A 16,309-nucleotide genomic window follows, 5' to 3' on the forward strand; every position below is an offset into this window, starting at 1 on the left:
CAGTGGCCAGGCCCACCATGTGTTGGGACGAGTCTAGTGTGCACATGACCCCTCAAGGTCAGACAGCACACAGTCAGCTCCCACTTGGCCAATGCCTGTTAGCATTTGCCGTCCCCAAGTAAGGGCACAACCAAAGAGGTGCTCGGCTGTCTGCTTCGGGAGTCAGGTCAGCCTTAAGGTCTGGACCTCTCAGTAGAGGCCTTCAGGTCTAGCATAGCCCAGGGCCATCTTGGGCAGTGTATGTCATTCAGCCAAGATCTGATGCTTCTCACTGAGGGGGTACAGTCCTGGAGGGGCACCTAGAAGGGTAGTCACCAACCTTCCTTAAAATGTTCCTCTATTGGGCCATCTGGTGAACTCTTAGTCTCCCGGCTCAGGGCTTCTCACACTAGCTTCCTGTCTAGGAGCCCTAGGAGGCAGGTGGTTCCCCAAGGCAAAAGTCCCCTACCCACTGCCCCTCCTCAGTGTTGGTGTGGGTATCTTGCCATCAGCACCATCTAACTCATCCCCTCCGGACTTTGTCCCCTGCAGGTGGTGGCGGGAAAGCCAAGGTTTCTGGCAGACCCAGCAGCCGAAAAGCCAAGTCCCCAGCCCCAGGCCTGGGGTCCGGAGACCGGCCACCTTCTGTCTCCTCAGTACACTCAGAAGGGGACTGCAATCGCCGAACACCCCTCACCAACCGGGTGTGGGAGGACCGGCCCTCATCTGCAGGTGCGTGTCTGCAGGGTAGGGATGTAGACAAGGGGTAAGGTGGCCACCCAAGAGAGGTGGTCCCTGGCCCCCCTAGCTCGAAGGGTGTAGGAAGCAACAGATCAGAGGATCCGCACAGCCGGCCAGACCAGTTCTGCAGAAGAGCCTGGCATCCTTTTATGCCTATCAAGCACTGTAGGGTTTTGGCAGAAAAGCAGAAGGCAGTGGAAGGCAGACCAGAGAGAGAAATGGAAAGGTTACACAGTCTAAGCCAAAGGTGGCAGGGCTGTGCAGTGAAGAGGCAAAGGGATAAGGTTGCATGGTGCCAGCCCAGGAGACCCAGGCTCTGACTCCTGGTATGGCAGCAGGGTCCCGGGGTGGTTACGCTGCTCACAGAACCCTCTCCAGTGCTCTCATCTTTCCCACAGGGTCCACGCCTTTCCCCTACAACCCTTTGATTATGCGGCTCCAGGCAGGTGTCATGGCCTCCCCACCTCCACCCGGCCTGGCCGCAGGCAGTGGGCCCCTGACTGGTCCCCACCATGCCTGGGATGAGGAGCCCAAGCCACTGCTGTGTTCACAGTATGAGACACTCTCGGACAGCGAGTGACTCTAAGTTGGAGGGGAGCAGTGCCAGGTCCCTGCAGGAGGCAGAAGCAGCCCAGCATGGAGCAGGCAGCTGTTGACTCTCCCCACTGAGGAAGGAGCCCCTGAGTCTGCCTGCGCGTCCATCTGTCCGTCCACCCATCTGTCCATCCAGAGCTGGCATCCTGCCTGTCTAAAGCCTTAACTAAGACTCCCGCCCTGGGCTGGCCCTGCGCAGTGACCTTACTCAGGGGATGTTTACCTGGTGCTTGAGAGGGGAGTGCACAGGAGCGGAGAACAGAGGGCCCGGCGGGGGTACAGCGATCATGTGTCAGTTGCACGCATGCATCTGGGGCAGCGGGGACCCAACGCAGGATGACCAGGCACCTCCACGCCACTGCCTCGCCCCTTAACGCATTTGGAACCAAAGTCTAAGCTGAGCTCGTGGCCCCGCCCCTCCCTCTGCCCCCAGCCCGCTCGCTTGCGCTCTGGACAAATGTTCCCAGCTTATCCTGCCCCAGTGCTGTCATCACAGTCCCCAAAGGCCACCCAGCCCACAAGACTGGGAACCCATCAAACAGGTGGGTGCACAAGGGTCCATGCATGGCCTGGGGCACGGATGTTTGTAGGAACTGGACCGTTCCGGCCGTCGCTGTGGCGATGGAGGGAAGGCAGGTGTAAATGGTGTTGGCTTACAGGGTATATTTTTGATACCTTCAATGAGTTAATTCAGACGTTTCACACAAGGAAGGAGACTCTCGTTACTGCTGCTGCGCTTTGGCCTCTGCTTACCATTCCAGAGGCGTGTGCCGGCCAAGGCGGTGACCCCACTATACGCAGGACTGGGGGGCAGGGGCGCCGGCACACAGCCCTGCACCCGCCCTCCTCCCTTCCTTGAGCAGAATGGACTTGATGCATATTCTGTGGCCGCCATCTGTGCACGGCGGCATTCTGTCATTTACACATGTTGTTCCAATTAAAAAGCAAATTATACTCAAGTTACAAAGCTTCCACTCTGCTTCTCACTGGACAGCGGTGGCGGAACGACCGCAGCACCCCAGGTAGAGTGCCACCAGAGGGCATCCAGTGTTCGCGGCTATGGGGAAGCCACCAGGTACCCTATGGGGAGCCCATTGGGTATTTACACCCATGGTCATTGTACAGGGGTTCAATGTGCAGAAGCTGCTAGGTGTTCACACCACAGTGACTGTGGGGCGTTTGTGCCTGGAGTAAGGGCATGGAGTGTTCACACTTGTGTTGACAATATGCGGTGTTGCGTGCAGGGGGGGGTTGAGTAGTTGAGTCTGTGATGAGGTTGTGGGGTGTTCACACCTGTGGTGAGTGTCAGACATTCACACCTGCAATGGGAGCCTAGGGTGGATGCTTGTGAAGGTGGCAGGCGTTCTCACTCATAGTGACAGCGTACATACATCATTTACATGGAGAAGATTACTGTCTTACAGTAGGCATGGGGTCCTTGTCCATGGCGAGGTTTCTAGTGTTCTTGCTTATGAGTGTAAATGTCCAGCAGTTACATCTGCGACAAGGGTGCGTGTCTGTCACATTTGTGGTGAGGGTGTCCTGGGCAACTCTTGTTTCTTGCTATGAACTATTTTATTTTTCTGGCCCATTGTGTTGGTGGTATTTTTTTTGGCTTAACCAAAATGACCGATCCTACATCTTTGGGTTTGGCATAAAAAGGCTCAAAAGAGCCATGTTGCCACCTTGGTGGTCTGTTTCAGTCAGGGTCCTCTAGACCAGTGGCTCTCAGCCTTCCTAATGCTGCGGCCCTTTAATACAGTTCCTCATGTTGTGGTGACCCCACCTATAAGATTATTTTCGTGGCTACTTCATAACTGTAATTTTGCTATTCTTATGAATCGTAATGTAAATATCTGATATGCAGGATATCTGGTATATGACCCCTGTGATCGTTCAACCCCCAAAGGGGTCATGACCACTGGTTGAGATCCACTGTGCACACACACTCTCTCACCCTGTCCCTCTCCCTTTCTATCCCTCCTTTCTTTTCTGTCTTTCTATATGTATATATATTCTGTATGTATATATTTGTGTGTATATAAATTCTGATATCTATATATATATAGATATCAGAATTTATTAAGAATAAGCTTTTTAAAAAATATTTGTATTATTTTTCTATGTGCATTGATGTTTGATCCATATATACATCTGTGCACCACGTGCTTACCTGGTACCGGCAGAAATCAGACTGGAGTTACGGGTGCTATGAGCCACCAGTGTGGGTGCTGGGAGCAGAACCCAGGTCCTCTAGAAGAGCAGCCAATGCCTTGACCACTGAACCATCTCTCTGGCTCCTTAAGTTAGCTTTAAAATCGTAACAAGAGCCAGATCCTGAATGCCTCAACATTTCGAATGTCCCGGAACAGCTTGCCTCTCACTTGGGGCAGGGGTGACACCCCTTAGTCACCGAGTCTACAAGGTGGCGTGCATCCATAGTACCAGCCTGGCATCTGGGAGCCCGGAAGGTTTCTGGAGTCTGCTGGTCCCTATTGCATGATGCAAGCTTAGAAACTCCAGTTCTCAGGTCAGCCAGGGAGGGCAGAGCCACATGGGGAGCAAAGGGCGAGATGACCTTTCTCCTGACGAAGGCTCCTTATCTGACTGCTGCCTGAAGGTGCCACCCGCCATCAGGGTCGGCTTCGCCACATCCAAACCATCAGGACAGTTTTTCAGGTGAGGATTTGTGACACGGTGACATGAAAACCAGCCATTAGTAGTTCCTTCCCACAGCAGAGCCAAGGGGGCTTCCGGACTTCACACGGAGATGTGTGTTTTGCTTGTAGCCTTGAGCCTGCAGCCTGGCGCCCCTCACGATTACACACGCCCTCTGCACAGCAGAGCCCTGCGTGCGATACCAACCGGTCCAGCTGATCTCTACCTGTCCGCTTCACCTGTCTCCAGAACTGGTTTGAGGGACTTCCCGAGGGAAGGGATGGGATGTTAGGCCTCTGGCACCCACTGCCTGATTAACTCAAGGGAGGAGGCCTTCTTCTTAGCTTCCAACTTCCCAACACTGACCTGGGTTGAACTCCCTTGGCCTACCCGTGTAGATGGCAGGTTTGGGCGCCTCTCATACCATAGCCTGCGGATGGTGCTGGCTGGAGTCACCAGAGGCCGTCCACTCAGAGTTTACACATCGGGCAGAGCCGTGAGCTCAGCCCTGCCTTGCACTACACACCTGCCAGGGTGTCTGCCTTATACTAAAGGAGTCAGCCTTCTCCCAAACCTCAGCTCCAAACCCAGGCAGCCAAGGATGCTGTGACAGATGTCCAGAAGGAAGCCCACCTTGGCTCTACTAGCGGGTGAGTGGGTCTGCCTGAAGGAAAGAGATTCCATAGCAGGGGGCAGCCTGGGAATCCAAAGCAGCCATACCTGCCACACCTGCCCTGGGCAGAGGTGTAGCTGGGAAGGCTGAAGGGAGTGGAAAGAGGAAGTGGACAACGAGAGGTGGGTATTGCTGACCCCAGCACCACCTCCCCAGTGCACCCCAAGCACCCGGTGCCAGCTACCTGGGATGTCTGGGGTGGGGAGAGGCATTTGCATCCTCCAGGGGCTCCAAGTTGCCCTGAGTTCATCTGTGAACTACAGGAACAGTCATGAGCAGAAACCTGGGAGTCACATGCAGGCCTGTACTATGCCGGCCAGAACACAGGGGCCTTGGTAGGGCTCAGCCTGTGTCCAGGCTGCAATACAAAAGCCAGCAAGCAGGTGGCGCTGTAGGGCCTCACCCTGGACATAACCAGCTCCACTAGGCTAGGCAGGTTGCTTTGTCAGACCATTGAGCTGCCTCCTTGGCGACCACCAAATAGAGTTAGCTGGTCTGAGCCCAGCCCCATCTCTGCCTCTCAGACATGAAACCATGTCTCTTCCTTGTCTGTTTCTGAGAGGCCCAGACAATGTGGAGGCAGAGCTTGTGGCTTCCGCATGCCTTTCGAGTCTTTGTCTCCTGTGAGTAGCTTGTCCTCACTCTGTCTTTAAAATGGAGGCTCATGTGACTTCTCATCCCAGGAAGATGACGCTATGAAGTCCAGCTGGGGCACACCTTGCTCTAGGAACCCCCATGTTCTCTGGCTCTCATAATACAGAGAGACGTATTCCTACATGACGTCAGCTATAACGTGACCCCTTCCCCAAAGGAGAGCTCTTCCCACAGGGTGGATGCCATGCCCGGTTTCCTGGACTTACTCAGGAACACACAGACCAGGCCAGTCAGGGGCACTTCCTGGAAATGACAGCCTTCAAGAGAGAGGCAGAGCTGTGGCGAACACAGCCCATCGGAACAGAGTGAGGTGCGGCCTAGCCAGAGACACTTGGAAACCAGGGTGGGGACCGGGAATGTGTGAGAAAGGCCATGGCTGGTTTTTTAAACTGGTTTGGGCGACAGCGGTGAGGGTGGTGGGAAAGGACTGGGTCAAGCTTGGCCTACAAAGTAGGTCGGCAGGACACAAGGGCGCTGGTTGTGCTGAGAAGCCCTGAAGCAGCCGCTAGAGCTGGGGTGTCTCTCCGGTGGCCTGCCCTTCTGTAGAACACCCGTGGTGATGGCTGAAGCAGAGTGCTCTGTCAGCTGGGTGCACGGGGTGCCGGCGTGAGCAGAGAAAGCCACTCGTGGCTTGTGTTGGACGACATGTCCCTCATCCTTGGCAGCTGGTCCAGGGATCTGAGGCCATGCCAGATGAAGCCAAGATGGCCAACAAAGAAGCCTCACTCAATTGGTATAGATTCTCCGGGGAGCTCTGGGGACCCACCTGTCACCTCCATCAGAACCTCTTGAATTCCCAGCCCACACCATTCCTGGGCACTTTCTCTCTGCTCCTTGTGGGGACTGTGATAACAAGGTAAATGGACAAAAGGAGAAAAGTATCCCCAATAGTCCTGGGCTCGGGACCAAGATTCTCTATTCCTGCCCACGGAGAAAGTGGGGTGTCTGCAAGAGGCCAGGCAGGACATGAGTCTGGTTGGCGGGAATGGGATTCAAATTGACTCCAGGTAAGGGTGCTGCAGATTTTCCCCCATTTTGCAGGATAAAAAAAGTTAGCTGCAAACTGGGCGCGGTGGCACACGCTTTAATCCCAACACTTAGGAGGCAGAGGCAGGCGGATCTCTGTGAGTTAAAGGTCAGCCCAAAATTCAGGACGGCCAGGGCTATGTGGTAAAACCCTATCTCAAAAAAAATAAATAAATAAAAAGGTGCCTCCAGGCACAGGGCACTTTTCAATTATTGCCAACCTTAGCACCCTGGGGGCAGGTGCCACCGCAGGGCCACTATAGGGTCTTCCCTTCCTGGTACTGCAAGGCCGGGTGAAAGGCCCAACACAAAGCACCCTAGGGCAGGGCAACTGGGAACATGACCTTTGGGTGGAGAGTCCCAAGGGCTGGGACAGGAACTATTCAGACCTGGCACCTCTCCCCATCTCCAGGTCCCCTGGGGACCACAGGACAGGTAATCTGCTGAGGGGGAACTTGGGGTGTAGGGCTTCTCCAAGCTCCCCACATTTTAAGCTGGAAGCCTGGGGACCCCTATATTCTCAAACAGATGAGAGCCATCAGTGTGGAAAGCCAGTTAGGACTTGTGACCGTAGATTGTTGATAGGGCCCTTGCCTAGCCAGAGGCCAGGCTGGCATATACAGAGACCATGGGTCCTCTCTGTCCCCCAGGAGCAGGGGAGCCAGGGTCCTTCAGAGAGCAGTGCTAGTGGGAGGAAAGGTGGGGTTCCCCTCCCCCACCCCAGGGCACCTCAGAAACTGAAGGCATCCTGGCTGTGTATGTTTTATTAAGATAAGTCACCAACAACTTAGGTCGTTCATTAACCACAAGGCACCTCTGATAAGCTATATAGACGGGAATCTATCAGCCATTTGAGTTCTGTTTGCCCCACGAAGGGTGTCCCTTCCCTCCACTGAGCCACCACAGGGACAGCGGGCAGGTTTCCAGCTACTGGACACTTGAGGCTAAAGGGACATCTTTACCTCTATGGACTTAAAATGGGGGATCATTTTAGCCTGGGCACCATGGGCCAGCCCCAGGTTGTTTGACAAAATCAAGGCTCTCTTTCCCAACACCATAGATGCAAGGGTGAAGGGTGAGCCTGGTACTCAGAAATCATGCTGTCACGGTAGGATCCGCCCTGGGTGAGAATGAAGGCCAACAGGAGCTGACACACTTCCTCTCGAGTCCACAGCATGGCTCAGAACCTCAACCAGAGCCAGCCATAGGCAGGTGTTGGCAATGTCCCATCATTAGCCTTGAAGCCTCCCTGGGCACCCGCCAGAAAGCTAGGTGGGAATGTGTCTTGTGAGGACACTTGGGACTGCCCTGGAGGGTAGTACCCTGCATAGTGAAGGATGTGGTCTGGGCAGCCAGAGGCCACAGTCTTTGCCAATTCAGCCCAAGGGAAGCCAGCTCAGCCCTCCGCACCTAGGGTTCTCGGCGGGGATGAGCACGTTTGAATGACCTGTTTTGGAAACGCTCCTCTTTGAGAAGGAGGTTGGGAGTTGGGCCACTACTGAGGCTGGGTCCTGTGTCCTGTGGTACACAGGGCTGTCTCTGCCTCAAGGGCACACCAGGACATGCTTGGCCCTGCTCCCGAAGCCATACAGCCTGGCAGCTATAAAAGGTAATGAAAGATGCATTCAGACTCCTCCAGGCTGGAGCTGAGGCACAGTCAGCCCAGCTTGTGGTAGGGACAGGCTGCCAAAAGCAGCCTCATGCTCGCTGGTCCAGACCACAGGGCCCAGGTTCCAGGCCGAGCCCCCGTCTATCTGTCCGTCTTTCCAGGACCTCTCCCAGACTCCGCTCCTCTGCCACCAACCCTGGGCTCCTCAAAGTACTTCGAGGCTGTGGGAACTGGGCACGGCCTCCCCACACCATTGCAGCTGCAGGCTGGAGGAGAACCAGTGGCGTGGCTGACCGAGGCTGCAGTGCAGCGTGGTGCGGAAAGAGCTGCGGGCCAGCTTGGGGAAGATGATTGCCGTGCTTCCGAACCGCAGGGCACGTGGGCGAGGCTCCAGGGTCAGCTGGCTGCGGTAGCTGCGCCACGTGCAGTTGGGTGCCGCCACTATGGTCTCACTGTAGGCTGTGACTGTAGGCACCGGAGCATAGAAGATCTTGTCACGGAAGTACCTCTCTGAGGCGTAGGTGACCTCAGAGTTGCAGCTGGGGAGGACAGTAGGTAACGAAGGTGGTTAGCCTACCACCCTCGGTGGGCTAGCCTTACACAGAACCCTCTTTTGACCTTGACTGTGAAGGGTCAAAGTCCCAGCTGGACCCTAAATTGGGGGTTGGAGGGAGACTAAAAAGGACACGATTGGGATGATGGATGCTGTTTAGGCAGTGGCTTTGTGGCTCTGGATTGTCACCATGGAGGGATATCTATGTTGGAGTATTTGGGGGGCAGAGGCTAACTATGGGAAAGGTCACATGGGAAAAGAAAGCAGGTGCCTCCTGTAGTCTACTCCCAACTTTGTTATATTGGAAGGCCTATGAAGGTTCCCACAGCCCTGGCTGGTGGGTGATGCCACCATTCAGAGGGACCAGTCAGTGATCCAAGAAGGCCTGGGGGGGGGGCATGGCAGCACCAGAGGGTAAGAGTTGTTGAGCCCCAAACTGGCTGCTCTGCCCTCACAGGCAGGACCCCTTCACCAGCTCGGCAGGGTCCCTTAGAGAGGACCCACCCACCTGACTCTTGGCCAACTCACCGGATTTCATGCGCAGGTTCGGGGTCCACCTTGATGCTCTCTCCAAAGAATACAGGCAGCAGACGGGGCCTCATCTCCTGGGCTGGGGGACTTTGGAAGAGGGAAGTGGCCTATGTGAAGAAATGGGGGGGGTCATGATTTATACACTACCCCCAGTACTGAGAACGGGCTCAGACAGACATCCCCACATCCCTGTCTGCGTGACCCCATGAGGGCGGAGCATGACTGTCGTCCCCATGCATGGGCACCCAGGTGGGATAGATAGCTCCTGGGCCAGGTGGACGCACCCAGCTCCCAGGGGACCCCAGGCAACCTCAGTATCGAGTGACTTCAGCACTGACCCCGTCACAAACTCCCAGATGAGGTGTTTATGGGAATAATACCAGAGAGGCTGTTTGTGGCTTGGCGTCCCCCACACATACAAGGTAAGTTTGCTGAGCAACTGTCGTGCCCTGGGCACAGCACGGGGTCCTATGTGACTGCTGAGGAGGGAGAACATGTACCCAGGCTGAGGCTGAAGAACTAAGCATTCAGTTCAGAGAGGTGGGTGTGTTCTACACGGTACAGAGCATTGCAGAGCCTAAAACACCAAGTGAGCCTGCTACCACGGGACCATTGCCCCTGCTTGATTCACCTGGAATCAAAAAATCAGCCAATGGACTGGGGCACTGGCTCAGGCATTAGAGGTTGCGTGAGACCTTGTGTTCCATCTCCAGAACCCCATAAATGGGTGGCGCACCTGTAACCCCAGCACGCAGAAGGTGGCGTCATGAGGTTCAAGAGTTAAAGGCCAACCTCAGGTGCACAGAGAGAACCTGGAGACAGATGGAAAAAGAGGGGACCCAACACTGCTACCTGGGCAGCCCCATTTCAGTCAGACTTCCCACGTGACTCGGTCAGTCGAACATAAAGCCCAGTTCAAATAAAGGAGGCGGGGGGGGGGTGCTCTGCTCCCCGTTCAAATGGAGGAGGGGGGTACTGCTCCCCAATTCAAATGGAGGAAGGGGGTACTGCTCTCCAAAGGGCCCCACTGGAAAAACAGTTCAGCTGCCCCCAGGGAGTGCAGGCATTGAGAGAGAGAACAGAGCCCAGATGTCCACTGGGGACACAGCAGCTGGGCACAACATACCCAAGGGGTCTACCAAGGGTTCTAGGGCTGGAAGGGAAGGGAACTGGGTGGCAGCCACTAGCCACCCCCTGTAGATTTCTGCAGTCAAAACCCTGACTAAGGGTTGTTTTGAGAATGTCTCACCTTCCAGCTGGCCTGCAGAGCTCACGGGAAAAACCCAGCTGTGTTAGGTGGAAGACAGTGTCCCCCCTAGAAGCTGGGTTACAGCCCTATGGTGACTATGGAGGTGGGGGGCTCTAGCACCCTTGGGGCATGCATGGTGGGCAGGTATCCTGAGATTTTATATGCACTGCGGTCTTCACACCACAGTATCTGCCTCAGTAGGCTTCCTGGAGCACAGAAAGCCCCAGAAAGGTGGCCTTCCAGGGATCAGGGCCCTGTTCTCTTCTAAAGAGATTGTCCAAGACGCTGCAGGTTGGCTCAGTAGTTAAGAGCACATACTGTTGTTTCTGGAGGGGACCCAGATCCCAGCATCCACATGGTGGTTCACAAACTGCCCCCTACTGGTCTCTGTGAGCACTGGACATGTACATAGCGCACATAAACATACAAGGTAAATCTGAGTCTTCCCATTACAGCTTGCAGCGCTTCAGTGTGCGCCTGTGACCTGAACTGTGAAACTGTGTAGAACCTACACTTGGACTGAAGGCTGGCCAGTCCCTTAGGTTTCAGCATCCTCTGGCAGCTCTGGGACACAGGATAGATGGGAAGGAAGGCTGAGGGCAGGTCAATCCTCCCCCATACCATCTTCTACCAACTCCAACGCCCCCCCCCCCCCACTACTTGCTGGCCATGACCCCAGCCTCCCCTTTCCCAGGGCAGCTGGCTAACTACTGGTCACCTGGGCAGATGGGGATAAAGTAGAGACCAAGGCTGAAGTTTTGAGAATAATGGTCACTGACTGCCTGGCCCATGTAAACATGGCTGACTGGAGGTGTAGCGACATGGGAAAGCCTTGGCGCCCTGGGAAAACCCAAAGCCACAGAGAGCGCGATACTGCGCTGTGGCAGAGAGCTAGGTACAATACAGAGACAGCCCCACGTGACAGTGTGCTGGCCTAGGTGAACAAGACCCTGGGTACAGCCACGGGGCCAAATAGCACCACAGCCCATGGAAATCATTAGACCAATAAACACCCATCAGTGAGGAAGGGGAACGCCCCACTAGCTGCTGCTGGAGGGACCAGACAGCCAGGGCCTCCATGGCTGTGCCACTCCCCTCCCCCCCACACACAGTGCCACGTGGATACTTTACAAGGGGTTACATGGGTTTCTGCAAGACACCTTCGGCAGCTTCTCGTTTGTTTTGAACTAAGTCTCACTCTGTCGACCAAGCCTGGAACGCCCAGCAATCCTCCTGTCTCATCCTCCCAAGCTCTAATTGTCATTAGCTGTGTGTCAAATATGTTTGCGACCAGGAGCTCCAGTGATGGGCTTGGGTTGACTCTAACCTTGGCCCAGGAGGAAAGGAAGCTAAGAGGCCATAGCAGCCCAAGTTCCTGTCCTCCCCGCAGGAGACCAGGGCAGTTGATGGCCGGTGGGCGGTGGAGCTTTTTCTCCCTCCAGTCTGCCACACTAGGCAGAAAATGCCACCTGCTTAGGAGAAGTCAGGAGACCCCCAAGGGTCTAATTTAGGCTCCAGATAACTGAAGCACAGCCTGGGGAACAGTCATGAGAGCAATTAGGAGAGGTCCCCACGATGGGTCCCCACCGCAAGCCAGAAAACTGGTGGTGCTGACTGTCCCCACAAGGGTAGTTGAGTTCCAAACCCCCTGCTATGGGTGAAACCTCCAGCCGACATGGGGTCTCTAGAGGCGTGAGGTCGCCCCGGGATAGGGTGGGCACTAACTGGATGGCTGGCGTCCTTAGAAACAGAGACACAAGACCAGAGTTGGGTGAAGATGGGGGGGCATCTCAAGCTAGAGTACCACAGATTACCCTAGCCAAGGGTTCCCAGCAGAAGCCACAGATTGTCACTAGACTGATGTTACCACTGGAAGCCAGGAATGAACTTCACCGTCTTCACCAGTCAGAGAGCGCCCTCCTTAGGCCTTGTCTGGTAGTGTGGCCTGCGTAGTTTAAACCACCTGTTTGTGCACCTTCCCAGCCAGTCCTATCTGTGGTGCTTTTCCCAGAAGGTGGCTGCTGTGGGTTCCCTTGACACCTGTCAGGGTGTGTCCCGTCTGCTCTTCACACTCCAGGTGAGACTCTTCCAGGCAGGTGCCCCAACCGTGGGGGCTGGGCTCTGGAGAGAGGTGAAGGACAGCCAGGTGGAAGGAGGCCCCGGCAGATCTGCCTGCCTCCCCTACTGCCTCTGCAAACAGACTCCGCCCACTCACCTCCTATACTGGCTCCCTTCCACAAGAGCCCGCACACACACCTCACCTAGACCATGGCTCTGTTGAGCCCTGTCCCCTTTGCCTATCGATCCATTGTCCGTTCCGTCCACCCATCTCCATTCCCGTTTTCCCTTCAATCTGTCCATCTGTCCGTTGTCCACCCATCCTTCCTGACTCCAGGCACCAGCCCCCTCACCTCACACCAGCCTTCACAGAAATGAAAGGGCAGAGGCCCTAAGAGTGACACCTGTATCATGTCCTTCCCGCTCTGCTTGGACTAGAGCCCAGATCTGCACCCACCTGGGAGGAGGAAGCCCGCCCCTCTGGATAGTCCAGAGTGACATCAGAAGCACAGTCTACCTGGCACTACTGAACCTAGACTTCCTCATGAATCAACCAGGAGAGACTGGGGAGGTGGAGTCTCCCAGGCAGCGACTCCCCACGCTGCCTCTTGTCACCTCCTGTCATTCAGCAGTGAGTTTGTCTAAGCAAACACCTAACACCCAGAGAGCCCCCGGGTCAGATCCTGAAAACCACCTGCAGTCCTCTGAGGGCAATAAAACCAGACGGGGGGGGGGGGGGGGTGTTTAGGGGGTAGTGGCCCAAACTCCTTGTCAGTGTTGGGAGCCTGTCTGTCCTCAGCCAGGAGGACCTGGCTCCCTGAATACCTGCCCCACGCACCACAGCTGTGATGGAATTCAGGGAGTGGGGGCACCCGATGTTATCACCTGGTGCAGAAGTCCAGCTTGGAGCCCAGAGTGGCAGAGTTAGGGTCAGTCTGTTTTCATCTAACCCTATCTGGATGGCCGAGCTAGGGTCAGTCTGTTTTCATCTAGCCCTGTATGGATGGTTGAGCATTTCAGGGGTGAAGGTAGCAGCCAAGCAGCCCCCATTCCAGTCAACGCCTCTTGTTCTCCAGGAGCTACCTGGGAGGGCAGCACCCCCAACACACACACACAAGGCCACTTCTGTATCCCTCGTACCCAACTTTTCAGTCACATCCCTGCCTGAGGTTTCTAATCCGGGGTCCGGGGGGCTCATGGAACTGAAAAGACACAAACCTATTTTAAAAAACCAGAGCATCAGTTCCCAGCCTCAGCTAACAGGGCTGGAGCTAGACCTCTCTTGGTCTCCGCGTTCTGCCACAGGACATTGGTACAGGCCACCCTCTTAGACTAAGATCCATCTCAGCCCTGGATGATTAGAATCGGCTCCCTGGTTCCCTCTGGTTTTCTGAGGCACCATTCCCGACCTGCCTGTCTGTGGTAGTCACCCCACACGGCTGCCATGTCTCCCAGCACTGTGCCGCACACCGAAGGCAGTGGCTGTACCCCCCCACTAGAATGACAGTTCTTCACCATGACACTAAGGCTGGGAGGGAGCCGGGGATGTGAGCTCCTTTCCATAGCCTCTTCCTCACACAATTGAAACTAGGGCCGCAAGTCATGGGCAGCCTTCTTTTATCCCACACAGCAGATCAATCAATCGATTGGCAATTGTCAGCCTGCCTAGACCTGGGCCTAGGAGTTGCCCAAGCAGGGGAACAGGGTGGCCATTAAACCATATAGTACAGAAGGAAGGGGGTCTCAAGGAGATGGGCATCCTGGTGGGTGGTGACTGGTAGATGGACAGATGGGCGGGGCCACAACTGGGGCCCCAAACCTGAGGCAAGGTTGCCAGGGCTACAACTTCCTCTCGCTATGAAAAGCAGCACCTCGACCCTGTAGCTACACATTTTGTTTTTCTGTTTAAAAGGGTAAAAGCCGTTAATTCGCCTTGCAGTGAAAACCAGGGCGGGTTCACATGCACACTGGAACCAGGTTGTTCTGGGCAGCTTTGGGCAACTTCCTAACCATTTTCTGTGCCTCAGCTTCCTCCAGAAAATGGAGACCAGAGGCATGTAAGCACTCACTGGCCGACTGCAAGGATTAAACACGTTGGTGGGGAGAGCCATCCCTGAGGAAAATGACATCCACACACCAGGTGTCCTTCATTATCTGGGCTCCAGCGGCCCCGGGTCTCCCTGCCCAGGCAAAGTCACAGAGCATGGCAGTACAGCTCCGTAGCTGGCACCTACTTAGCCAGCAAAGGAAACAGTAACAGCTGCAGAGCCAGGCTAACGAGCCCGGCTTGCTGTTCTCACAGCGCCTATGGCTGGCCCAGAAGGCATGGGAAGCATCCAGAGCTCCGTGCAGAAGGAGGTTTCTGGGTCACCCAGAATTGGAGCGACATCTTCCCGCTCCCTTCTTTCTGATCTCCCTCAGAGTATGCTCTGGGATTTCTTCCCCCCCACGCAGCCCACACCAGGTAACCCACAGCTGCGGGAACACTGCTGGCCTGTCTCCAAGGTTCCTGAGAACAGCATTGCTCACTAGTATTTGCTCTGAAAGACCTTGACCACCACCCCCCAAAGAGAGATGCAAATTTAATTCAAGATAAGCTTCCAACTTCCCTGCATGCTTGAGTCACTTGGGGAGAGTTAAATAAAAGTTTAGATACCCAAACTGTGCCCTGGACTAGGTCAGTGCCTGGAGGGGGAAGCAGGCTGGGCATTAATTGTTTAAAGAGCCTCAAATGCTCCCTGTGCTCCGCACACCTTGGCGGGAAAGGTCTTAGCACAGCCAGTGGAGACCATCAAGCCACAGACGTGGTCATGCCGCTGTGTTCAGCCGTCCTTTCTTCAAGTTGCTCCTTCTGCCCCATCCCCAGAGCAATCCAGGCAAAGCGGGTCCAGCAGCCCTAAAGTCGCAGCTCCGAGAACACTTCCACTTCTACAACCCACGAGACAAAGTCCCTGAAGGCTTTCAGGCAGAGCTAGCTGCGTTTTCAAAAATGTCTCCATTTAGCAGCCCTGGGATGGGTCAACAGGGCAGGAGGCAGCGGCAGTGGCAGCGGCGGCGGCGGCGGCACAGATAGGACCTACGGACAGAGGGCCACAACAGGCCCCTTTGCAGATGGTAGACTTTGGGGGTACCAGGACATTACTCAGTACTTAGCCCACCAGCACCCACCCTGAAACTCCCAGCCTACAGGTCCTGGTGAGTCCGGTGCAACTCCAATCCGCCTCAGGAGGGAGGAGACCATGTTGGCTTTTGCATGGCCCTCCCATTGCCGGGTCCCCACGTCTTACCGCTGGCGCCTCACTGGGTCCTGGGGGTTCGGTGGTGGCACGGGCTTCCAGGGTGCCCGGCGACAGGGCGTAGAAGGGCGGGCTAGGACTGGGACTGGGGGGCAGTCCCGAGTCGGGACTGTCCAGCAAGCCGTCGCGGCTCTGCTCCCGCGTGTCCCCCATGGCCTGCAGATGCAGGTGACCCACCATGACTGGCGGGCGCGGAGTGCGGGCCCCAGCAGCTCGGGTCCCCGCCACCACTGGATCGGAGACAAGGAGGCTACGGCCTGCGGCTCCAGCTAAGACCCGCTCCCGAGGCAACCGCCTCCAGACGCCAGCTGAGCCTCCTTTCCCAGGCGCCGCCCCCTCCCCGCCCTCCTCCTGCTGTGCCTCTTGCTCCCGCCCCGGCCACCCACCCGGTCAGGGCAGGGTGAGGACTGCAAGGTCCCCCAGCCTGCAGAAGGCACCACCATCCCACCCTGGTGGTGTTAAATGCTGACTTGAGTCCACAGCCAACTCAGCAAGAACGCTGAGCCACCCGCGAGGCCAATGCAGTTCCCTCACCTGGCCTGGGTCTCCGAGAAAAAGCACCTTCAGCAACGGGCAAGGGGCAGTGGGGGAGGGGGACACTTACAGTGGGGGCCGTATACTCAAAAGACCCAGGATCAAGATCTGCTCCAGGGACCACCTGAGTCCTCTGTGTATGTGTCTGGGTAGG

At 55.8% G+C, this 16,309-nt stretch overlaps 2 protein-coding genes across 13 annotated transcripts in view; one reads left to right on the plus strand and one right to left on the minus strand.

Annotated features, from left to right (window-relative positions):
• Window positions 1–2,273, plus strand: part of Ncor2 (nuclear receptor corepressor 2) — a 155,688-nt gene extending 153,415 nt beyond the window's left edge. For all 12 annotated transcript variants that reach the window (XM_041649369.1, XM_041649363.1, XM_041649364.1 and 9 more), the window contains 2 exons: window positions 532–711; window positions 1,119–2,273. In XM_041649369.1, coding sequence (XP_041505303.1) covers window positions 532–711; window positions 1,119–1,300 — 362 coding nt within the window. In that variant the 3' untranslated portion in view covers window positions 1,301–2,273. The remainder of the gene's footprint in view (window positions 1–531; window positions 712–1,118) is intronic.
• Window positions 2,274–7,084: 4,811 nt separating this feature from the next.
• LOC121446414 (refilin-A) lies at window positions 7,085–15,894 on the minus strand. Its single transcript, XM_041649029.1, has 3 exons — window positions 15,613–15,894; window positions 9,016–9,125; window positions 7,085–8,473 (listed from the first exon to the last, which is right to left on the minus strand). Exons 1-3 carry the CDS (start codon window positions 15,799–15,801, stop codon window positions 8,140–8,142), a joined length of 633 nt encoding a protein of 210 aa, XP_041504963.1. The 5' UTR covers window positions 15,802–15,894; the 3' UTR covers window positions 7,085–8,139.
• Between the last annotated feature and the right edge of the window lie 415 nt (window positions 15,895–16,309).

This window comes from Microtus oregoni, unplaced genomic scaffold (assembly GCF_018167655.1).
Source record: "Microtus oregoni isolate MIOR12 unplaced genomic scaffold, Mior012 000003F_ref0000135, whole genome shotgun sequence".
Classification (NCBI taxonomy): domain Eukaryota; kingdom Metazoa; phylum Chordata; class Mammalia; order Rodentia; family Cricetidae; genus Microtus; species Microtus oregoni.

Excerpts from the sequence above, each read along its gene's own strand:
- LOC121446414 (XM_041649029.1), bottom strand. The coding sequence starts at position 15,801 with ATGGTGGGTCACCTGCATCTGCAGGCCATGGGGGACACGCGGGAGCAG. Across the intron at positions 9,126-15,612 it reads GACCCAGTGAGGCGCCAGCG|GCCACTTCCCTCTTCCAAAG; the intron begins GTAAGACGTGGG and ends TTCTTCACATAG. Across the intron at positions 8,474-9,015 it reads GAACCTGCGCATGAAATCCG|CTGCAACTCTGAGGTCACCT; the intron begins GTGAGTTGGCCA and ends TGTCCTCCCCAG.